This window comes from Sesamum indicum, linkage group LG2 (assembly GCF_026168435.1).
Source record: "Sesamum indicum cultivar Baizhima isolate 11 linkage group LG2, ASM2616843v1, whole genome shotgun sequence".
Taxonomy (NCBI): domain Eukaryota; kingdom Viridiplantae; phylum Streptophyta; class Magnoliopsida; order Lamiales; family Pedaliaceae; genus Sesamum; species Sesamum indicum.
Genome location: NC_142658.1, coordinates 591823 through 615660, shown reverse-complemented (window position 1 = coordinate 615660; position 23838 = coordinate 591823). Strand labels below are relative to the sequence as shown.

The 23838-nt window shown below is 37.8% G+C and overlaps 4 protein-coding genes and 2 long non-coding RNA genes across 16 annotated transcripts; 2 read left to right on the top strand and 4 right to left on the bottom strand.

Moving 5' to 3' along the window:
- Positions 1-11: 11 nt before the first annotated feature.
- Positions 12-4783, bottom strand: LOC105175546 (uncharacterized). 11 transcript variants are annotated; one of them, XM_011098030.3, is made up of 3 exons: positions 4633-4783; positions 2845-2875; positions 12-2734 (listed from the first exon to the last, which is right to left on the bottom strand). In XM_011098030.3, exon 3 carries the CDS (start codon positions 2688-2690, stop codon positions 348-350), a length of 2343 nt encoding a protein of 780 aa, XP_011096332.1. In that variant the 5' UTR covers positions 2691-2734; positions 2845-2875; positions 4633-4783; the 3' UTR covers positions 12-347. The 11 variants fall into 11 exon arrangements, with proteins under 11 accessions (XP_011096332.1, XP_088734156.1, XP_088734155.1 ...); XM_088878030.1 differs by having other exon boundaries at positions 2845-2890; positions 4633-4778; XM_088878029.1 differs by having other exon boundaries at positions 4629-4775.
- Positions 4784-5986: 1203 nt separating this feature from the next.
- Positions 5987-8377, top strand: LOC110013166 (uncharacterized). Its single transcript, XR_002288344.2, has 2 exons — positions 5987-6803; positions 7273-8377. It is a non-coding gene; the product is annotated as an uncharacterized LOC110013166 (long non-coding RNA).
- Positions 8378-8388: 11 nt separating this feature from the next.
- Positions 8389-11161, bottom strand: LOC105175529 (uncharacterized). The gene is made up of 3 exons (XR_848904.3): positions 10853-11161; positions 10351-10426; positions 8389-8800 (listed from the first exon to the last, which is right to left on the bottom strand). It is a non-coding gene; the product is annotated as an uncharacterized LOC105175529 (long non-coding RNA).
- Positions 11162-11355: 194 nt separating this feature from the next.
- Positions 11356-13491, top strand: LOC105175521 (uncharacterized). The gene is made up of 2 exons (XM_011097986.3): positions 11356-12754; positions 13033-13491. Exons 1-2 carry the CDS (start codon positions 11495-11497, stop codon positions 13333-13335), a joined length of 1563 nt encoding a protein of 520 aa, XP_011096288.1. The 5' UTR covers positions 11356-11494; the 3' UTR covers positions 13336-13491.
- Positions 13492-13984: 493 nt separating this feature from the next.
- LOC105175515 (transmembrane 9 superfamily member 1) lies at positions 13985-19562 on the bottom strand. The gene is made up of 12 exons (XM_011097972.3): positions 19180-19562; positions 18243-18435; positions 18057-18161; positions 17911-17928; positions 17722-17816; positions 17479-17631; positions 17060-17194; positions 16696-16862; positions 15815-15909; positions 15321-15694; positions 14555-14828; positions 13985-14453 (listed from the first exon to the last, which is right to left on the bottom strand). Exons 1-12 carry the CDS (start codon positions 19252-19254, stop codon positions 14386-14388), a joined length of 1752 nt encoding a protein of 583 aa, XP_011096274.1. The 5' UTR covers positions 19255-19562; the 3' UTR covers positions 13985-14385.
- Positions 19563-21006: 1444 nt separating this feature from the next.
- On the bottom strand, positions 21007-21786 carry LOC105175505 (uncharacterized). Its single transcript, XM_011097960.3, has one exon. The coding sequence runs from the start codon at positions 21624-21626 to the stop codon at positions 21165-21167; it is 462 nt and encodes a 153-aa protein (XP_011096262.1). The 5' UTR covers positions 21627-21786; the 3' UTR covers positions 21007-21164.
- Between the last annotated feature and the right edge of the window lie 2052 nt (positions 21787-23838).

The following is a 23838-nucleotide window of genomic DNA, read 5'->3' as shown; positions in this document are numbered from 1 at the left end:
GGAACAAGATCGACACTGAAAGACGTTATAGCGATTCAATAGATCAAAAAATAATGTATCGATGCGTTCTCTATCTACTGTCAGAAACAAACTATGCCATATACAAAAGTTCAGCGGTCTATTAGCCTGGCCTATGAGGAAGAACAAAAGGATAATAGCAAGGACAACTTTGAAGTGCTCCTCCCTAGAAAACATTTGGGGCATCTCAAGCCTCCTAAACCCTGTTGAGCAAGTGTCTAAAGCTGATCCATGCATAGCTGATGAAGAACTACTGTGGCAATTAGGTAGACTCTAGCAGCAAAGTGAAACAATAACTAGATCAGCTGCCACTAAAGTCATCAATAACTTCAATTCACCTGTTTGTGGCCAAGTTGGTAAAACTCCAATCCTCCCTCAGGTTCCTTCCTTTTCATAGATCCTGAAGACCAAGCTTCTGGATGCAGGTGTTCGTCCATTGAAGAATTTTTAGCAAGAAACAAAAATTGTCTAGCCTCATCCATCTTGGTTCCCTTTGTTGATAATAAGTTCTCCTCAGTTTTTAGATCAAGTTTGTGTGTAGAAGCTGTATTACTGCCGGTGCCCTGTCCATGAACAACCTGCAGAAAATGAGGGGTGCGCAAAGACATGTGAGCTGTTCCTGGATTAAATACTTCAGGCAAAACGCCATGTTCGTGAGGATATCTTGGATAAGGCATGGTGCCAGATATATGGATGCTAGATGGTAAGGGATCTACAGGACCAAAAGGAAATGGACCCTTGGAAGGATAACTGTGAGGGGGTAAAGTATGTGATATGAATGGTAACTTTGGTTGCAAAGAAGCTACTCTTTGCATCATTTCTTCTGGTTGGAGGATATCTGGCGAAGCCACAGCCGCATAAGCATTCTGGGGTACGTGCTGCATACTACTCAAATCGACCAACTGACAGTGGCTGGTAAAATTGAAATCTCGCCTTCCTGGATTTGCAGAATCTGAAGTCTTGTTTCCTAGAGATTGGAGACCTTTGCCTAGCCGTTGCAAGTTGTAGGATCTGTATCCTTCTGATGTTGTAACATTCAAGTTCAAGTCTTCCACGTGGTGATTTTCTGATACAGGCAGGAGAGAAGGTTGAGTAAACTCATCGGCAGCATCGTAAAGGCAATTGAGATCAATCCAGAGATTCTTGGATCGTTTTGAATCAACTTCTGACTGAGAATCTTGTAAGATCCCCTCATGCTCCATTGGCATCCCATTAGGAGCACTATCTTCTAGTGCAGCAATATTGAGATCAATCCCTGTGAAACCTTGGGGAGCTTTTGGTTCATTATTTCTGGAACATGTTTTTCTATCCAAACACTTGGAATGAACAGCAGGAAGGAAAGCACTAGTTTCAGCAGAGCCCTTCCAACCCAACCTTCCTTCAAACTTCAAAGGAACAGTAGGTTGACCACTAGGTCTCCCAGCTTTTGCCACCACATGTATTACACGATGAGAAGATATAGTTGTAACAACTGGCTGAATAAAATCTTCTGTTCCATTTGCATTGATCTCTTCATTGAGATCAAACCCAGCTATAAAAGTACCCTGATCTTTCGCAGCAACTTCACTATATTTCATTATTGAGGACTCTGAAGATTCATTTGCCCAAGAATCCCCCTTGAACTTGCCCATCATTTCAGGACTCATCTTTACTGGTTTGCCTTTAATGGCCAAAATATTCTCGCTTTCCTCTGATGTTCCTGAATTTATCAGTCTTTCTCCTGAGTAAGTGGTTTGGAGATTATCATGTTCATCACATGATCTTATATTCTCCACAGTTTTGCTTGAGCAATTGAAATTATCTGAATTACCAGAACAAATAGAACTTTTCTCAACTGTCCCAGCATGTTCCTCTTCGATGGAAGAGGTGTTTCCTGAGACCCATTTGTACATGTCAGGCTGTTTCAGAACTTCCACACCATCCTCACGTTTTGCCGCCGCATGACGCCACTCACGAGAAATCTCTTCGTCTCCCTTCTTGAAAGGCAATGAGCTCTGACTTCCAACTATTGAAGAAATCATCATACTATTCCTGGCTCTTGCGTTTCTTATAGCCTTACGAGCAATTTGACCAGATACACCTGATTCATAACTGGCTGTTACTGGTTCTTCTGATCTGCGGTCAAAGGCTTTAGAGTTAGAACTATCCATGGAACTCACATAGTTCCAGGACGAATAAGCTTCTTTCGAGATATCTTGGCAGCTGTTATTTGATAAAGAAAATGGAAGGACCACAGAGAAAGAATTCGAACATGAAGATTCAGTCCTATGTTGAGAGTCATGTGTCAATGCATGTAAGCTATCCTCAGCAGCATTCCCATGATGTTTTTTCCTGGCCTCCATTTCAAAACTTCCGTGGCCAAGGGGTAAACTTACCTCTGTGCTAATATCACTTTTTACTGGTGTAGTCCATGTAGAAGCAATGGCGCCTGATGATTGCATATCAGGATCGTGATACTTTGAATTACCCTCAAAGACTAGAGTTGATCCTTGTTTCTTGCCAGTAGACACTGATTCAGAAACTTGTTCACCAGATACTCTTGATGTTGAAATCTCTTGTTTCATGTTTCCTACATGATTTCCTCCTGTACAATCTTGGGTAGCATAATATTTGATCTCCTTGCTTTCAGGAAACAAATTAGCTTGACTTGTTGCAGCCTTCCGGTCAGCCATAAGTCTCTTTGCAGCTGATCTGTTAGCAACCTTTAGCGATCAAGCTGAAGTGTGTAAAGACTATCAATTAAGACTGGACATCATTATCATCCTTCAGTTGACGAGCAGCCACAGAATAATGATAGAGCAGATATAAGCCACTTTATGTTTTTACCTTTAGTAATTCATAATCAGAGGCTCCACTCCTGCACAATTAACATCTACTCTATGTTAGCAAAAATTTGCTCACAGAAATATCATTAGAATAGGGTGAGATAATCATTTGCTAGTGGCACCGCATCAAAATGGAGCAAGGTATTTTGGGGAAGTAGTTTCTATCTCTGACATATCACAATAAAGAACTGAGAATAGGGGAGCATACTGATGTCAGATTCCATGAAGAAAAAGCTATCCCTCATTCTTTCCTTACTTGAACCTATTCTTTTAACATTTGAAGTACTTCAAAGGACTATAACGTTATTATAAAGAAAAATTACAACATTCCAATTGCTAAGACATTTATTAAAAGTTTCAACCTTTTTGTAGACTCTGACACAGCATCTCATCAGAGCATTTCTAGTTCTCGAATATTATGCATAAACATGTATCATAAATGGCTAACTTAAGCAGCTTAAATACACTACCCATGTTTTCTCAATGTTTATAATTCTCGTTGAAAGATAACAGGTCTAAGATGTACCCTATATTATACCTTTGATACTTGTTAATTCTAGCTTCGATATAAAACTCAAGAAACCACCATCTCCCCAGAAGGTGAACAAACTACCAGAAATTGAATCCAAAGCACAAAATAGTCCTTTTCTACTCAAAGTGACAACAACTGAATAAATCCTCAATGTATTTAGCCAAGTAACTTGATCAGCTACTCAAATTTTCAACATCTGCCCATACAAAAGCATGTAGAGTAACTTCATGTGCAGCAAGTCACTCTTTGCAATGCAATACTACTTCAAATTGATGTCAATCTTAACCAGGAATCACCCACATTTGCCAAAGCCTGACATTCTTTAGGTGATTCTAGATTTTTAACCAAGTTGTCAGCATGCATGTGTAGCCCAAGAATGCATTAGCAGATATAGAACAACTATAAAGTGAAAACATGAACATGTGCAGTCGGATCGAATCAGCAAGGAATGAGCTGATTTAGTAAAACAAAAATGACCCGTATTTCCCATTTCACGAGTCAATAAAAGATAGTAGAGAACATCTCCAGTAGGACTTAAAGGTGCTTATATGCTAAACAACACAGATCTGCAAGAAAAGGACAAAGGCAAAACCTTAACCAACCATCAAAACCAGCTTAGCAATTGTAAAAGCCCAGACCCAAAAGGAAGAATTATTCTTGAAATCTATCAAATCAAAGATGCAACACTAACTGATGCACACTCACGAAACAGCTCAGACGCTCACATCTCTGAAAAGTCAGTAAAATTTTAACAAAAGAAGACGCTTAAGCTTCAAACATCGGTAGAGAAAACCTCAAACAACTTTCGTAGAACAAGAAAGCAAACAACTATCAACCCAATCCCAGAAAAGAAAAGAAAAGAGATTTGTACGCATCTTCTGCAATATGATAGATGAATTTTATTTAGATTGGAAGGAAACCTGAGAAAAAAGAGCATAAACCTGGAGAGCGCAAATCTCGTAAGGTCTCAGCTTTTCAGTCAGAAAAGAAAAAGAAATAGGCCCGGATGAAAGTCAGAGGCGAAAACACAATAACAACGAGAGAGAATCCTTTCACTGCTACGCCTCAAAAGAAAAATTATGTCACCCCTTTTCTCCGTTGGTATAATAATCTGATTTTCCTCTCTCTCTCCCACTATCAAAAGTCCAACCAACCAAGACTAGTACCTTTTCCCCTCCATGAACCCAAACATGAAAGAGACAGAAAAGAATCAATAAAGATATGCAGAAAATATAATCAATAGATACACGCACATACTCGTATGCCGATAACAGCAAAAGGGCACTGCATTCTGTGTGAAAGAACATATCTTTACTACGGGAAATGCATCTGTTTGCAAATGTGTTTGGTTTGGTGTGATAGAAAGAAAGGGATGGCCAGCCAGCCAGCCAGCCGACGACAGTCAGTGTGTGTGTACTGTGTGCGTCAGAATCAAAGGGCAGGGTGCTGTGGTGGTTGGGACCCACCTGGACCCCCTTTATTTTTTGTGCTACAGAATGTGGGACCCACAAACGCTTTGAGCAAGAAAGCGACGGGTGGATCCCACCAACCAAGGCCATACTTCCTACTTTGGAATCATCATCATCATCAACAATGAATGAAGTGAGATGTGATTCTTGTGTGTGACAAGACAATATTTTGGTCTTCCCAGTTGTAGCCCTGTTCCTGTTGTTGTAGGCTGTAGCCCTGTTGCTGACTAACCTTTCTTCTTGCCTCACATCACTTGCGACGTGTTTGATATCTTTGGGAATGCAAAAGTAGATTATAGATCGTATGTTCCGTAGTTTACATCAAATGTTTGGAAAAAAAAATTAATTGAATCAATTAATTATAAAATAAATATAATATGCTTATTATATAGTTAATTATACTTTTTAAATTGTATATTAATTAATAATAAATATATTATACTTATTATATAACTAAGTTCAAATATTTATAAAAGAAAAGTGCACTAGGATATAGTTAATAAGTTTTCATTTAATTAAAGTAAAGTAAACAAAAAAGAAATGTAATTCTATCTCTATCTTTTTCCTTGTTGGAAGCTTACTTTATTAAGCGTAATCACTTTCTCTAAAATAATTTGAAGAAAATAGGATGATGATTAAGAAAAAGGTTGAAATTTGCAATAATTTGACCAAATACCTTTTCAACAGGTCTAAAAAATATAGTTATATTTATCGAAACAAACAATCATTCTCAAGGACAGAATTCTGTCATGTCAATTATGCCCATATGCATCTCTCTCTCTCTCAGCCTCCATCATATATATCTATCATAAATTGTAACCAGACCATATTTCGGGTCTGCCAAACAGAGCTTTAAGGCATTTGAAACTGTTGTGGAATGGGACAATGATAGTGACTGCGGGAGCATCAAATTGATTAGTGTGATGAACTGTTGTACCAAAGAGATGTCGACGTGAGCTCTCTCCTGTTCAATTATGTTTTCTCTTTTTCTCTTCCCGGATCAATCAATTATGTTTGGTTTTAGGACAGCTCCAACCTTCCACCCCTTACTCCTATCCATCATTGTTCTTTCGCCTGCGTCCATTGAATTAGAGTACTGGCATTCCTTTCATTTTACGGAAAATTTTAATTCAAATTGAGTTTATTTATATCGAAATTAATTATATAATAAATGAATTATGTAATAGCATACAGTTCAGAAAAAATAATCAATTACATGATAAATATGACTCGTTTGCCGCACAATTGATTTGATTGGATCAAATTTAATGTGGGTTGGAATTTTCTCCATTTTACCTATGATATACAGATGCTGCCAAGATTCATTAATGCGGAATCTTGGACAAGAAAAGGCAAATCATTGTTCTGTTGCATTATCTAGGATGAATCCAAGAAAGATGTAAGACCTACAACAGCTAAACTCTTATGAATCTGTTTACCAACACATTTTCATAACAACCAGATCTCAGAACATAGTGCATCTTTGCTGTTACTAAGGAATCACCAAGTATCATCAAGACAACAACTTAAGTGCATATAAAGTATACCAAGTACTAAAATTGGATGCTTAATAAGTAAGACGACAAAGATAATTAAATATGCAGAGATACTACAATTTGTTGCTACCAAGATCTAAAGAATCCCAAGAACAGATCTTTCCGAAACAACGGAGCAAGGACTTATGCTCTCAAGGCAGGGGACCAAAATTTTAGTTTCTTTCATGCAAAAGCAAACCGTAGACACCAGGTCAATTTGATTCGATGGTTGCATAAATCTGATGGGTCCTGGACTGAAACAAAGGAAGAGGTGCAACGGAACATTAATTATTAAGTATTTTGAGATATGTTTACATCCAACAGACCACAATCGGACGATATCCAGGGAGGTGTCGAGCACCTTACAGCTGTGGTGGACGAAGCTCTGGCCACTGATCTGCAACAACCCTATATGGAGGAAGAGGTAAAAAAAGCTCTCTCTTGTATGTCTCCCTTGAGTCTCTTGGCCCCGATGGTCTACCTCTTTTATTTTTTTCTAAAATTTTGGCATGTTGTTAAATCGGATGTTGTCAAGTCTATGCTCAAATTCTTGAATAATCATATCTTGCCTATCGATTTGTCGGGATGCGGCAAGAGAAGTTCTGCCGTAGGGATGCAGATGGCGAATTGAGACAGGACACTCGGCGGATGTCTGGAAGGACATGTGGATCCCTCGATCACCCTCTTTTAGAGCTTATTCTCTGAATGTACATAATGTGCAGAATCTGTGTATCAATGATCTGATTTGGGCTGAGTCTTAGGAGTGGGATGTGAAGACTATTAATTCCTTTTTGTAGCCGTGAACAGAGAAGCTATTTTATAGATCATGCTAAGCCTGTCAAGAGATCCAAATATTCTTATTTGGCATTATACTAACAATGGTCTCTTTTCAGTTCGCAGTGCGTGTCATCTTGCACCCTCTCTTGCCTCTTAGGCAAGTACAAGCGATGGGCAAAGCTCCTCCAGAAAGCTTTGGAAGTCAATCTGACAAGTGAAAGTTCCAAACAAAGTCAAGGTGCTCACGTGGCGAGCGATTTGAGATGCACTTCCAACCGCGGCCAATCTCAAAAGGAAGTTGCCGTACGAGGAGATTGTTTGTCCCTTTTGTACAACCATGGACTTTAACAATCATCCACACACTTTTGCAATGTTGTTTTGCGATACAGGTTTGGGCTTTGTCTAATTTCCAAACTTCGAGTGGTCCTGTCTGCTCTGTTGAAGATTGATTTTTTAACATTTTGAAAAAGTTATCTCCGGGAGATTCCAATTGTGCTCTCATGATCTGTTGGACGTCGTAGATTTTGCTAGGAGTTACTTGAATGCCTTTTTGCTACAGAATTATGTCAATTCTCGCCCATCGCAGCTCATCAGCACTGTTGGCGGGCTCTACATGAAAATTATATCAAAATTAATCTTGATGGCGCCCTTCTTGTTAGCGACAATTCTTTGGGAATTGGGGTGGCTGCTCAAAACTGAATTGTGGAACTTGTTTGGCATAGCGTTCATTCCACCTTGATCGGAGAGGAACAACACTTTTGGCCGAAACACTTGCAGCAAGAGAGGCAATTCTTTTGGCCCGTCAGAAATCTTGGCAAAAGGTGACACGCGAAAGGGATTGAGCTATACTTCTCTCCAAGATCTCCCTAGCTTCATAGGACTATCTACTGTCGGTCCTCTGATTTTTGACATTGTGTCTTTTGCGACTCATCTGGAGTCAGTTTCTTTCTCTTTTGTCTTTCAAACAGGCAATTCAGTTGCACATATGTTGGCCCGTTTTGCACTTAACCTTGAAGGGGACTCTTCTAATGTACCCCCTGAGGTGAACTCTTTGTTGATCGGCAATGTTGGCAATTAATATAGTCCCAAGTTTCCTCTCAAAAACAAGAAAAAAAATGATCTGAAAAATCTGAAGTGCACAATTGTTATCAGGATGGAAACCCAAGTAACAATAAATGATTCAATATTGTGCATATATGTAGCATGCACAAATTCAGAGCATATATAGGGAGTAACGGAACATACCAACTTCAACATTCCCAGTTACGTAAATCAGCAAGTCCACAACATGGTTGTTAGTTAGTCCTATATAAATTCAATCTTGATAATGATCTTTTCAGCATAAAATTTAAGTTCAGGGCTCCTAATGGTTCATATAGCATACAACAAGCGAGATAGAAATCATCCCTTCTTCCCTAAAAAGAACTAGGAATGTTAGGGAGAAGAAGATCAAGGAATGTGTTATCTGTAATGAGGAGAAGAGGAATGACACAAAGCTCATTCATCAGCCCATTCATTGAGGATCCTCAAAAATTTTCACCATAGTAATAAGTTGTCCCAACCACTAGAGCAATTGTAGCCCCTTGGACGACCACATGAGCTCTCATTAGTTTCTGGCCCAAATGAGAATTTCCCTGTTTGAAACTAATGAGACCAGTTGTGAGCACGTCTGCTGTCATAAGCGCACCTCAGATACAAAAGCTCAACACCAAACTCGAAGTGAAGAAAATATAAAATAGTTAATAAGAAATTAGAGTTTTACTAGCATAGGACTAATGATATGAACATCATAGTAATGTGTTGGACGGTCTTAACGCTAAGACAAGGTCTTTTTTATTGCAACATGAACTCCATTTAACCCAAGAGATGGGTATTTGATCAGGATCAAACAGTTTAGAATTTTATACCAATCCCTAGGATAAGTTTGCTATATATTGACAACTGAAAAAGTTGGTAATGCGACAGAAATCTCTGCTAGCCTTTTTCTGCTTTTTCTATCTACAAGAGGGGCCACCTCATATATAATGTAGAACCTCACTTGAACAACCTTTTTCTCAAAGAAGTCAATGCAAGCTGACATCATGTGGATGGCCCCCGAAATTTATACTTCTTGTTTACCAAATTACCAGCCCACAACTCTCCCATGTTGTAAAATAAATGGCCCAAACCAAAATAGCCTGGGCCCTTGCAGTATCACTGGACGGCTTATTAATTCACTAGGCCCAATGGGCCACCTAACCCACCAACCCAGTCCACCAGGTCTGACCCGTCTGCAGACCTTTTAAATAGTTAATCTCTCTCTCTCTCTCTCTCCATAACCTTAACCCTAATCCCAGTGTTGTCTACCTCTCTTCCCCATTCTCTCTCTAACCCTTTGAGTTCTCCCCCTTCTCTCTAGTTTTCCCATCCCATCGTTTCTTTCTCCAATGGTTGTTACTAACCATTTAATGGCCAGCCTCTTTAAATGGCTGGTGCAAAAATGGTTTGAGGGATAATATAGAGAAAGCTTTAGCTTCTTCTCCCTCTACCCATTTTTTATCTAATATGTTCTTCATGTTCATAACCTGAAGGCACTAGGTTAATCTAATAGTCTTTGTGGCCTTGCCTTCGTGGCACTGTGACAACAGCCTTTCTTGCATTTCTTGTTGGTTCAGTGGTTTAAAGCCTTTGTGGCTTGACTTGGTGGCTCTGTGAAATTAACAACCGTGATACTTCCAGGGTTGTTGGCCTTTGGCCTTTGTGGCCTCTAGATCTTGGCTATTTGAGCCTTGTTTACTACTTTCTGTTATATGCATCTTTTATCACTGATTCTGCAGTTTCTAGGATTAAGTTTGGTTTTATTCTTTATATTTGTAAGGTTGTAATTATTCTGGGTTTCTTCAACCCAAAAGCTCTGTAATAATTTTTTATTTGTCTATATCTGTTGGAGCCAGTAACCGATCCATACCCAACAAACGTATACCAATTGTGAAACATAATTCTGAAATGAATCGCAAGCATCTATCCCAAAGAACAAAGTTATTCAACCTGTTGTAGGATAACGATACCTAGCATCCGCCGTTAATCTTTCAATAAACAGTTCTTAGCGGACATGTTGACCGACGAGCCTAAGATACACTAATGTTACAAATGAGAAGTATCATACCAAGATATTGTAACATAAACCAGAAACAGCAACAGGAAGAGAAATTTACCAATAGGAACAAGAGGGTTCCTAACACGCTTTTTCTCTTCAAACACCTGTTCAATTTCTGCATTGACAGACCCCATCTGATCCATTTACATCTAGTCAGTTCAAAATCGAAGAATAAAAAATTGTGATGCACAAAGCAAGATCGGTTATGTTGGGGGTGCTGAAAAATATTCATAATCCGATCACGCAGTATTTCTTCTCATCATCACTTATCGGCTTGAATAAAGCAATTTAATTCTAATGTACGTGAAAATACGACTGGAATCAGAATTAACAAACCAATCTAAATAATCTCTACCCAGTTACAATACAGTCCTGCCCAACAACTAACCCTTTAAATCCAAAGGGTTTCTCCATTGGAAACAGAATACAATTCAAACTAAAGCATCAAATACACATCAGAGGCAATTGCTGACGCAATAAATCAAATTTTGGATTCTTAATTTACTCACAAAATAGTAAAGTTTTTTACTGTTTATGCACAAAGAACATCACGAGCTGACCTCGAATGAGTGACTCTGGACAGAATCCAAGCGAAGAAAATTGATATTCAGGGGAAACCTTCTTTAAAAATAGGAATAGTTTCGTTGTTCAACAATTTGATGTGTTCTTTTGGAACTGGAAAGTGAAATGCGGGCTGTCATGATAGAGAAAAGGGAAAATGGTTGGGCTGGTGCATACTTTTTTGGGTTGGTATTTTTCTCCGTTTAACTTCTTGCTGCCTGTTTGGCCCAATCGCTCGAACATCCAAAACACCAAACCAAAAACTTTTCTATTTTCGAATTTTAATTTATGAAGTTATCATATGACAGTCAAATGAAGATATATATGGGTTTTCCTCAGCTTTGGCACATAATTCCAGGTTCCTGAGGATATCTTATCCGCTTTACTCCAATTCAGCCGGCAATCAGATAATCCTAAAACCATAAACTGCCACGTGTAATTCTGCAAGAACATGCGGCAAGCCACGTATAGCATGTCCAAAGCATCATACCACGTGGCTACTTGTGAAACCCCATTGAGCTCCTCAAACCAACTCCCAAGATTTTGGCAATTTTGCATGCAAACTGTTCTTACCAATTCAAGAATCGCAGATCCATTACTGGTTTTTGTAACAGAAGCTGAAGAGAAAGACAAAGACAACGATGATGAATGCTTTGGCTTTAGGTCTTGTCTTGACATCGCTTGTAACTGCAGGGTTTTTCAATCCAAGCCCAGAAAAGCAGGTTTCCAAAGAAGATGTTATAGTGAAAGAAGGGCACAGGGTAGTTGTGGTTGAGTATGAAAAAGATGATGGAAACACAAAGGTTTTGATCTCACCGCAGGAATCCCTGATATCCCATAAATTTGCTGAAACCGGGTTTGCTGCAAATGCGAAGGATAAATTGTCTGAAAAAATGGAGGATGCAAAGGAGAAGATAAAAGAGGTTTCCTCTTCTGTTGTCCCTGATGTGGGGAAAGTAGGAAATCAAGAAGAAGAAATTCATCACAGGTTTAGCCCTGGAGAGCTTGTGTGTGATGCCTACGGCAAGTGTAAGCGTATAATTGCAGGTGCTGTGGGGAAAACGAAGGAGGCGGTGGCTGAAACGGGTCACGAGGCGGCGGATAAGGTTTATTCCTCGAAGGAAGGGGCGAAGGAGGCTGTGAGTGAGGCCGTTGGCAAAGTTAAAGATACTGCTACTCATGCAGCCCACAAGGTTTCTGATAAAATCCAAGAAGCGAAGGCAAATGTGAAGGATTCTGCAAGTGAGATTTCAAGCAAAGCAAAGCAGGAAGCTGCTCAAAAAGCCAGAGGGGTGAAAGAGCAGGCGGAGAAGGTGAAACGACACGTTTATGATGCGGTCGACGCTGCCAAGAAAGTTAAAGAAGATACAGAGAGGGAGACATCAAGAAAGATGGAGGGTGCTAAAGAAATGGTGTCAGAGAAGGCAGAAGAATGGATGGAAAATGCCTCTGGTAGAGCAAGAGAAACTATTCGCGTGAAAAAGGAAAGGCAGAAGGAACTGAGTGAAATTCTGCGGAATGCTCGTGAAGTTGCAGTCGATGTTTTCAACTACATGCTGCCACCGGAGAGGGTTGCGTCATTCATGGGTATTTTGCATTTAATGGGATTCGCAGCTGCTTATGGGATGTGCGTGTGGATTACTTTCGCATCGAGTCACGTTTTGGCAGGGGCATTACCTAGGCAGCAGTTTGCAATGGTGCAAAGCAAGATTTATCCTGTGTATTTTAAGGCCATGGCTTATAGTGTGGGAATGGCGTTGTTCGGACACTTGATGATGAGTCTGAGCCAGAGGAAAGGTTTTGTCCCAGTCAGTGGGGGGATGTTCCAAGGCTTCAACATTATGGCGTCGCTTGCGATGATCTTGGTGAATCTGCTGTTCATGGAGCCTCGCGCATCCAAGGTTTGCAACGTTGTAAATTCTGTCTTTTCTTCAATCATTGATTGAGGTTTATGTTTCAAACTTGGAAATTTTCCGCTTATAGCCAGGTACTTTGATCCATCATAGTAAGAGATCTTCTCATGCTGTGCCTTGTTATAGAGTTGGCAAAATGATCAAAGCTGTAACTTCATATCTTCTTAGAAGAAAAGTATTATATACAATTGTTCTTGTTGGGGACAATTGAACATATTTACGCGTAGACTGATTGCATCTGTTGGTGTTACTATACTGGCTTTTAGGTAATGCTTGAAAGAATGAAGAAGGAGAAGGAAGAAGGCAGCGGAAAAGAAGGCCAGGCAACCGAGCCAACTGGCAGAGTGGCGGATTCAGATTCAACTGCTGCAGCAGCAGGTAGAGTTACAACAGGTGGGACGACTACAAAGGAAAATCCGGACGCAGCGTTAGCAAAGGCTCAAATCATCCGGTTAACTGCAACCCTGGAAAGGCTGAATTCTTACTCATCCTTCCTCAATGTTTTGACTCTCACGTCGCTCACTTGGCACCTAGCTCAGCTAGGCCAGCATCTGCACACTGCTTGTTGATGGTGCCTAGCGAAGTCTTGCGTGTTGCCTCTCTCTGTTTATGAAAATGTAGTGTGGTTGTGGCAATCATATTGAATTGCTGATATGGCTCATGGGGTTGTGCTGGTGTTGATTTTGTAGATGGTGTAATATGAGACGGAATGTCAATTTTCTGAAGCAGGAACAACCTAAGACTGTTAACATACTATCTACCCACCCTTGCAAGGCTCGAACAATACTTGTAGTGATCTTCGACCTATGTCATCATTTTACAGATTTATGTTGGTTGCTGTTTCAAAATTGCAACCGTCGGCTAAAACGAACAAAATGAGATGGCCAAAGTTCTTGGAGAGTGAAAATATCACTGGAAGCAACTGTAAAGTATCAGTAGTGTAGGAGTACAGTCGGCTGCTATTTTTGTCCATTCCGCCTGCACTGCAAACCCTCGTCCATTCCGCATGAGTAAATCCAAGTCCACTATAAATCACTCTTACAAATAATAGTATAATAATTCTTTCGCATTCCATGTATCAATTCAAGGACAAATCTCAAAGTTCGAATGCATGATTTTTATCCTTCTTATCAACTTAACACAAGCGCGGGAGAGGTAACCATGCAGGTTGGAGGCAGAAGTTAAAAGTGCACCAAGAAGTTGGAATAGAGCAGTATCTTTGGTCTAAAGATCATTTAATTCATGGGAAAAAATTGAAACGGATACTAGACAGATTTTTCGGCACTCTTGCAGAAAATTGTTCAGAATTTCAGAAGAAAAATCAACTATTGCCAGGTCCTATATGAATGAAACAAAGTGAGGTAACAAATACCTATGCAACAAAATTTACAGGCTACAAAGATTTCTCAGCATGTTCTTGAGCAGATGTAAACAGGAGTAAAGGTAAGTGGAGTATCCTGGTTCACATTCCAAACCTCCAGCCAAGTTTCAACATCTCTCATGCCATGGCCGCAAAGAGATCCTGTACTTTTGGAGGCTCAAGAGCTGGTTGTTCCTTCCCTCCAGATTGGCATTACTTCATTCAAAACCAAATCAAAGCACCTCGTATCTTCTGGAACTCAGTCACATTTGATGTTTCTGTAAATTCTCCTGACAAACAAGTTCGAGCCCAGGTACCCAACAGCACCTGAAATTTGTGAAAGATGAGCAAAGATGACTTTCCAAATAGACAAATGCCTCTTGTATGACTATATGAAGAATGTGGAGAAAATGGACTCACAAACTTACCACATAGTATTCCCAAACCAAGACAGAACATCAAAGTGTATCCAAAGTAAAAGCTGGTTTGGAAAAAGCCTGACATCTTAGTCTTGACATGATAGTAATATATGGAATAGAGGTAGACATAAAGAGCAGTGGAGGCAGCAGAGAAGAATGAAGTCCATTGCCAGTGATAGTTCTCAGCATTCAGCAAGAAATATGTCCCCACAATTGTGACACAAACGGTGACAATGATTAGAATCACAAACACAAGTAGCATGAAGCCGTACACATAGTAAACCTGTCAACAGCAAAAATTAATAAGGATGATAAGCAGCAAGAATGGACAGGAGGAAGGGCCAGAGACGGAGATAGAAACTAAAGTGTAATAGAGTCTCTAAATAAGAATAGAAGTTGGTCTCCCAAAATATTTATTCACATGGAACATAGATAAAAGATGTAGGAAGAGAAAGTATACCAGACCAAAAACTCAATCGAAGAATAATTTTATGAGATTGCCTCAGTCATTTCTATATGCAAATTTTTTTTTTATGTTCTCTTTCTAGCAATTCTCAAAATTTGCAAAACACATCAAATTGTTCAAAATTGAATTCAGCAATAGACCTGGCACAATCCAAAAGGGAGAAAATTTCAAGCCATGACAAAACAGGATCTAAAACATAGCCAACGAGAAAGCCCAGCAGATAAAACATCTAGCTACACCTCATGGTCAAATTTCTCAATCATCAAAGAAAGAGTTCACCTAAAAACATAAAAAGAATTGAGAAATTACCTTGTAATTCCAGAAGGAAGTGAAGACAAAATACATTTCGATAAAAATGCTTCCAAAAGGAAGCAGACCTCCCATTAGAGAGATAACAGAAGGTGTGAGATACCATTTCTTCTCGGGAATTGGACGAGGGATGGTCTTCACTCGGCAAGGATTGTTTGGTGCACCACTCCAGTTTCTTCCAACAACAGTTCCAAGAAGTGCCAGTGGAAAAGATATAAAAGCCCATATGATAAAAACAACCACCATCGTACCAAAGGGAATGGCAGCCAGAGAACCATAAAATATGGCAATCGTATTTAAGATGAAGCCAATACCAAAGCACATGAAAGGGAAAAGTGATGCTGTGAGGATCATTGACTTTATCCACGATTTACCTAACAGAAGATAACAGAATATAATAATCCGTTATGCACTAGGATTGCTGTCAAAAAGCTTTTTCAAAGAAAACGCAACGGAATACAGTTATTTTAGTAGGGGTTCAAATGAAAACATACCCCCGTTCCGGGAATACATGCCACCACTCACATAACCAGCTATAAATGATGTAAAAGCATAACAGACAATGAAGGTTGTGACAATTGCTCCTCTCCTGAGTCACATAACATTGCAGCAGGTAAATTACAACAACTGAGAAAAACAAATATTATAAAGAGGAAGTATACCCTTCGGCAGCATCAGAACTCAACAAATGATGCCGTACCCCTTCTGTGACAGTATTATAATTGAGATAGTTAATTCCAAAAAACAGTGAAACAACGGACGTCTATTGGAGGGTTGCTAAAGGGCATTAAAGATTTGCAAACAGACTAATTCATTAAACAGGATCTAGTTACAAAATTGGACAAGAAAACCATGCCCCGGGAAATAAAGGTCTTTGAATACATCAAAGGAACTATATAATGCAAAAATCTCGATAAAATACCAAAAGGTTTCCTAATATCAAATGAAAAATAGAACACCAAGAAAATGTCGCTGCATCAAATAAACAGAAGTCAAGGTTTTTTTACTTCATTTTGTTCAATTTTCCTATTTATTTCATCTTGCAAAAGGAGCTTCATAGGTGAGGGGCAGTGAATCCAAGGTCAGTGAAATAAATTGAGGTTTGATCATGTAGGATACTGCAACAAGCTGAGCTTGTAAGACTGCATTTGACATCTTAGGAACTATCATAAAACCAGAATCAGATCCTAATGTTGAGAGCTTTTTTAACATCACATTGACTATTAAGCAAACTCATTTCTTGTGGTCGATAAAAAAAATTTTAATCTCAAGTCCGTTCCAAGTATAATTAGGACTTAATGAGCTACGTAAGGCACTTGTCTGTTTCACTGTCACACTGCTAAAATGACGTGAGAGATAGGTGGTTCTGGCATACCCTATGTACAACATTCCGACAATTGCTAAAATGATGACAAGCAGAACAAGTGTTGCTAGCTGAGCACCAGTTCCAACAACAGCCGAAAGTAGAGCCAGATTTTGAGAGGGCCGGAACACATCACCATGGACAAGTTTCCAACCAGATTCTTCATTCACATCCCGTTCCTAAATATGAAAAGCTCAAAATAAGCAAGCTTCCAAAAGGCATTTGTTCTTTCAATTCGTTCAACCAGTTAAGAGGCTTTTGATTAATACAGAATCCATGTCAATCATGTGTTGAATAAGTTGAAGCTAAACTAGTACAAATTGTTACTCTATTGTTGTTTTTATAGAAAGATAAGAAAAGATTTAGAAAATATTACCAGAGTCTCCAGATCATCATCTTCTCGGGCATATTTAGCATAGTCATTGCGGAGGGTGCGCATTAATATCATAGACACCAAACCAGTAAGGAAGATTACCATCATGAAAGAATTAAAGACAGAGAACCAGTGAATCTGCAAAATGACAACTCATTGATGAGCTGATGGCTGGGAGACATGGCAGTACTAAAAGCTTTCTCCCAACTACTACATAACAGTAACCTTTTCAATAACACCCCTTCCCTCACACCCCCAAAAAAAAAGAAAAAGAGAAAAGGGCAGCACCTTAGGAGAAAAATCTTCAGAATATATGGACTAATACGCGTAAGGTATCCAACAATCTCCCAACACGACTAATGGATAGGAACAACTGTACATATTCACACACAGGATGACTTCGAACTGTTAACTAAGTGTACCTGGTGCTCAAAAAAGGGGTAGTCCAGATAAACATCGAAACGGCGTGCAAACGTAATGTTAGTTGGAACCCATTTGACAGAGTAAGTCATATCCAACACTCGCCCTTCTTCAAGTGTCTTAGGATTTTCTTGAGTAAGATTTACATGAATAATCTGCAAGTCAATTTCTTCGATTCAAAAATGAAGATCGTCTTAAGGAATAAGACAATGTACAGAAAAATATCTATCTACTCTGAAACCCACTTGGTTCCCATTGTAGTTAATGACAAGATTCTTGTGTGTCCAAAGTACATGCTTATTATCATTGGCTCTATCAGGAAGCACCTCACCAACAAAACCTTCAGAAAAGAATTGGCAATAAAATCAAAGTTTTAACTCAGTCCAACAGTGTATTAAACTAATAAGAACATATATATAGATATATACACATACCCCACAATGGCAAATCATCTGATCAGAAGTGAGCCACAAGTACACAGAAACAGAACAGAAGTTAGAGAAGAACCAGAATATATTTCAAAAGGTGTAATACAGTTACTGTGCAGTAATACAACAGCAACGATAATGCTAAAACATACCCATAAAAAATTCAAACCAGTATGAATTGTCAATTGCATCCTTAAACTGTTTAACCTTCGCTGCTTCCAGTTCAATTTCACAGATTGTAGTCCTCTCCACATCTCCTGAAAAAGATGAACCACATCTGAGGGCAAAGTTGTAAGCAATCGAAAAAATATGACCAAAGTATAGTATCGGGATATTACTCTTAAATTTTATTTCGAGTTGGCTGTCAATAAGCTCATTCCCTCCAAGAACCTCACCAAGGCCACCCCACTTGTGAGCTGGACTGCCAGGTGGGTGGCAAAATGGGAGGCTGTAATAGTTGTAGGTTTCTTGGGGATTGTTATATGGGCCAACCTTGTTTACCCATAAAGTAACCGACTCATCGTCTTGATACTACGGATCAACAAAAACATATCAGCGAAGTGAATTAAAAGGAGAAACACAAAGGGCACTCTCTTCACTAGACAATTGAGAAACCAAAATTTCTTGAATCCATGGTAACCATTCAAAGCATTAATCTTGAAAATGTGCACTGCAGGAATCGTAAGTAAATTTTCCGTTTGAAGCATAAACAATAAATACACGAAACAATTTATAAAAAGAATGGAATAAGGAATTTCATGCATACAAACAGATTGTACAAACTAAAAAAAGAAAAGACAAGTGCAGTGATAACTCCCTTTCATGAATCCCAATATGAATATAAAATACTACAATTCAAGGTGAAGTACACTCGATAACCCTTCAAATGGATAAAACATCAACAGAATCCAATAGAACTTTTCACGCAACTTTATGCCATTTGATACAAGTTCCAAATATAAAAAAATAAACAAAAGAAATTTATCCTCATCGCCTCCTCCATTAGTCATTTCCTTAAGGCTATCACAAACCAGATACCTTCTCTTGCTAGGCACATGACTGATTACATAAAATAAAGAAGAAAAAAGATAAACCAACATCCGTAATAAGTTAAAGAGAAGAGAAGAAAACTAAATGTGCAGTAACGGCGTCAAATCAAATTGAGTACAATTTATAACCTAAGGAAATATATATTCTAAACAAGATCTACGATCAGTCGAGAAACGAATAGGTAACTTGAACAACTTAACTAGGGCAAATCAGCAATTTAATCACCTTGCCAAAAGTGGAGGAGACGAGGAACAAGAAGAAGAAAATGAAGATGCACACAAATCGGACAGCGGACCGCATCGTTCTGAATGGAATGAGGTCCTCGGATCTGAATCAAGAAATCCCACAAGAATGAAAATGTCAAGAAGAAAAGAAAAAAAGGGAAATTCTTCTTTGTGTCTCTTGATTCCTTCAACTGTAATTCAGATCTCAAGAGAAATGGACTCTCCGGCGCTCCCCTCGTCTCAGACTCTCACGTCTTCATTCGATCGTTGGAAGATTTTGGATCCGAGGAGAATTGTCAGAAACTACAAGACAATATGAAAGAAAAGGTGGAAATGTGGGTTTATGGCTCACACCGAGACCGAGTGTGACTGTGTGTGCGTGTGAGAGTCAGTAGGCTACGCTTATAATAATTCTAATTATTCCCTTCCTTCCTATTTCCCTGTCCCGTAATTCTTTACCAACAATTTTATTAAACCTCCCATTGAATATGTATATATTTATTTTATTTTATTTTATGAAAAATATTATAATTTAATTATATAAATTTAATTAATATAATTTATTATTATTTTTAATTATATTAATGTATTATTTAAAAAAAAAAAAAGAAACTACAGAATACATTTGGTACTCTTACATTGAAATTAATCTTTTTACTTATTTTTTTCATTCAAAATTGTTTTTATACAATATAGTGATATGAATTTGTCAAAAAAATTAAATTTGAGTACACCACTTCTATTTCAGTCACGTGTATGAATCACAACTTGAAGCAACACCATTGACTATCAATATTTCTTTTTTTCTTTACTCCCATAATCAGAATAGAAGGGCCCTTTAGGCAGAACGTCTTCATAATTAAGGACCTAAGCATGGGATACAAATCTACCATTTGTTTTTGTTTTTATTTTTATTCACTATTTTTAATGTTGTGATACTTTTATAATATATTTGAATTGAATATTTTTAGATGCAGGTGAGAATTATAAAGATAATTTATAGATATTGAATTTAAGTTTATAATACAAAATCGAGATAACATGAAAGCATGTCTTGTCATATTCACCTCATAGTTAAAGTCTAAAGAACGAAGACGCCTAAAAGAATATATGATAAAGTGGAGGAAAAATTCACCCAAGACAAAAAAAATTGAAACACATCTCACTTGTGGAATAAGGATGTCCTTACATTTTGGTAGTTAAAGGATAAAATTGTACTTTTCACATTATTTATCTATATTATATAAGAGAAGTTCTTATCCTCTCATAAACGTCACTTGTATCAATTTTATGTTATGTCCATAATATCTCTAGTTTTATTTTTTTTTCTTTTTTTTTAAATGTGATGCATTTATTTTAATATATATTTTTAAATTCATAATATATTTTAAGATATAATATATTATCTATTATATGCATATAGGAACAACGTGCCAAATCAACTAGTGATAAATAACACATATGAATTAGTATAAATATCCGTTGTTTTCATTTGGAAAAGGGACATAAGGAGTCGTGTTGAGATTGCAGTAAACTAGTTTCGATCGTTTTTCAAATAATAAAAATTCTGTTTCAACTGCTATCACATTTTTACTACATTATTCAAATTATACAATAATCATATATTTACTTGAATGTTGTAAGAATAATTCACAAAAAAATTCCATTAAATAGTTGAATGGAGTATGTAAATTACATCTTTAGTTCTATATTTTAGCCTAAAATTAATTTGAAAGTTACATTATTTTTTTAGTTCATAAATCATAATATTTAGATTTGTATTTTTGCATCAACGGGTTTTCGTAAAGGAGATAGAAAGACAAGTATGTACTGCAAAGTCAGAAATTTCTGTTGTTGAGTTGACTTTTTAACATGTATACACTCACAAGAAAAACTAAAAAAAGAAAAAAATAATAATAATAAAAGAAGAAGAAGAAATAAATAAAAAGGAGAGGAGACGGTAGTATATCAATTGTCAATTTTGCGTTATTGCAGAAGAGGCCTCGGACTATCAAAATATTCCACATCGGCCCCGTCATTCTCATCACCGTCCCCGCACTCGTACACAGATCCAACCACAAGCAACAGCTGATCTTCCAGGTACCTCTGCAGCAATCCTACTTCGTCTCCAACCTCCCCGTGATCGCTCCGCGATTCTCCGCGGCCAGCATCCGCCTTCCGCCGTTTCCGGCACATCAAGTAGCATACGCAGATGAAGGGGCAGGAGGCGCAGAACAAAGGGAGAAGAAAAGGGCTGCATAGGATCAGAAACAAGTATCTCATCCGACGGCGATTGAGCCAAGAAGTCAGCATCCTGGCGATGGCGGAGATGGAAACACAGTTGGAGCATACGGCGTCGTTCGGGGCCTGTGTTACGAGAAGCGGGTGGTGGGACTGTTTTTGGAGTGTTTTGGGGACGAAAGAACACCACCACTGGGAGTCCCACATCACATCAGGGGATTCCTTTTTCTATTGTTTTTTCGGTGTTGTTTTCGTTACTTGGGAGAAAAGAGAACGTGCGATTGCGAGCAGAATTGATGCTGAATGAGAGAGAGAGACGGCTTCTTTACTTTGCCCTTTTGGGTTGGGAAAAGCAGTGCAATTGCGTATAAATTTTGATCCTATTAAATTAATAATTCGATGAGTGTTTTATATTAATCTATTTATATAGTACATATATTATATTTTTTATATAATTAATTTAAATTTAATCAACCTCAGTTGGAATTAGAATTTAACACAAACTCAATCTACTGATATTGATTTTTCATCTTTTATGAACTACACAAGTACTTCCGTTTCCTTTTGTTTTCTGATTGGTAATGGGAATAACACTATAAGAACTCCAAATTTAAAGTGTTGCATCTCTTTCTCTCTTTTAGTCTTTTACCAAATATATATATATATATATAAATAAATTTTATGTAAGTAATGGGTATATAATCTAAGTTGGAGATCAAATCTTTTACATGATCGTCATCAAGTGGTCATTGTTTGCTTTATCTTCGATTCCTGCAAGTACAACCAAAGTCAATGTGCATTAGATGTATTCTAATTGCAATCCCTTCAATGCCTATTTCACTAATTTTGATTAGATTATAAAATCAGTTCATAATTATGTAAACAATATTTTCATACACCACAATTAAAGATTGAGGTATTTATAACTTTCCTTCAGGAGGGGCGTGGAAATTCTACATTAGCTACCAGTCGTGCATGGTGGCTCACATCAAATTTTATGGCGTGCTGGTGCAGGCTGTCGACTGTAGCTTCACTGGTTCGTATTTTATCCCCACCAAGGCCCAGGGTATGATGGTTTTCACTATTTTTGGGACACTTCAAAATTCTCAAACACATTTTTGTGCTTTGGTTGGCTATCCTCGACAGGCTGTCCACATTGGACAACCCTGGCTTTCTCACTTGGGCACCTCATGTATCTTGTGTGATGATGAATCTGAAAACGCACAGCCACCTATTCTTCCGATGTCGCTATTCCCAGCACTGCTTGGTTGATCAGTATTATGTGCGGGTTACTTAGCCTAATCGTTCTTGTTCTACAGATATTACATGGGCTTCGTCGAGGTGGAAAGGGAAACATGTTATTAATGCGGTCTACAGAGCATTACTTGCTTCTTTGGTTATCACATTTGGATGGAGCACAATCAGTGTCGATTTGAGAATGTGCCCGCTATGCACTTTCTAATACTATTCTTTATGATGTTAGACAACGGATTATTAGTGTTGAACTATCATTTTTCTGTTAGTTCATGTGGTATATATTGCTTATGGTGGATCCTTTGGTTTATTGGGGGTAAAACTTCGTAATGATTCATAATTGTACTATACTCTTGTATTTTATTTTTTTTTGTTTAAAGAAATTTTACATTTATCGAAAAAAAAACTTCCGTTTCCTAAACCAACTAGTTCAAGATAATGGCAATCATTATAAACCATTGATTTTAAGAGTATTGTACAATCAAAATATAAAATAATATGATCCTCTAGTCTAGTATATAAGGCCATTATAAAAAATTCTAAACTGCGTTTTTATTTTTTTGGTATACTTGTGAATGAATTCCATGTTTGTATACACTAAGTATAAATAAAAGCAAATTATCATTTTACAATAGTCAAAATAATTCAAAATGTAAAATGAAATGGTTTGATGCATAGGCAAACTTTGTCCACCGTGTGATGGACATTGGACTAATAAAGCATGAAACACGAGATTTAATAAGTCGGAATATGAATAGTCCATTTCTTTATTAGTGCCGACGATTCTAATTTCCACCTCAAAATCCTTTCTACACCTCTGGATTCTTTTCCAACAGTATTTTTCTTGCAGCGGACTTGTGATTGGCTTGTGCTGTGGTCTTAATTTTTAGGGATAATTATACTCTATTTTTTTTAGATATATCGTAATTACTCATAGACCTTTATAATTTAAAAAAATATATTTATCACTCATGAAGTTTGATTTCATTTAGCAAATAAGTCCATTCATTAGTTAAAATTTATTGAATTTACTGATATTAACAAGCTAAGTGAATGAATTGATATTTACCCTCGATTGACTCATTACTGACTTATTGCAGGTCAATTTTTTTTTTCGAAATAAATTACCCTTATAAAGGTGAAAATATACCTTATCAAATGCATT

Excerpts from the sequence above, each read along its gene's own strand:
- LOC105175546 (XM_011098030.3), bottom strand. The coding sequence starts at position 2,690 with ATGGCTGACCGGAAGGCTGCAACAAGTCAAGCTAATTTGTTTCCTGAA.
- LOC105175521 (XM_011097986.3), top strand. The coding sequence starts at position 11,495 with ATGATGAATGCTTTGGCTTTAGGTCTTGTCTTGACATCGCTTGTAACT. Across the intron at positions 12,755-13,032 it reads TGGAGCCTCGCGCATCCAAG|GTAATGCTTGAAAGAATGAA; the intron begins GTTTGCAACGTT and ends ACTGGCTTTTAG.
- LOC105175505 (XM_011097960.3), bottom strand. The coding sequence starts at position 21,626 with ATGTGGGACTCCCAGTGGTGGTGTTCTTTCGTCCCCAAAACACTCCAA.
- LOC105175515 (XM_011097972.3), bottom strand. The coding sequence starts at position 19,254 with ATGCGGTCCGCTGTCCGATTTGTGTGCATCTTCATTTTCTTCTTCTTG. Across the intron at positions 17,195-17,478 it reads ACCCCTTTTTTGAGCACCAG|ATTCACTGGTTCTCTGTCTT; the intron begins GTACACTTAGTT and ends GTCATTTTGCAG. Across the intron at positions 15,910-16,695 it reads GTCGGAATGTTGTACATAGG|GAGAGGAGCAATTGTCACAA; the intron begins GTATGCCAGAAC and ends TATGTGACTCAG.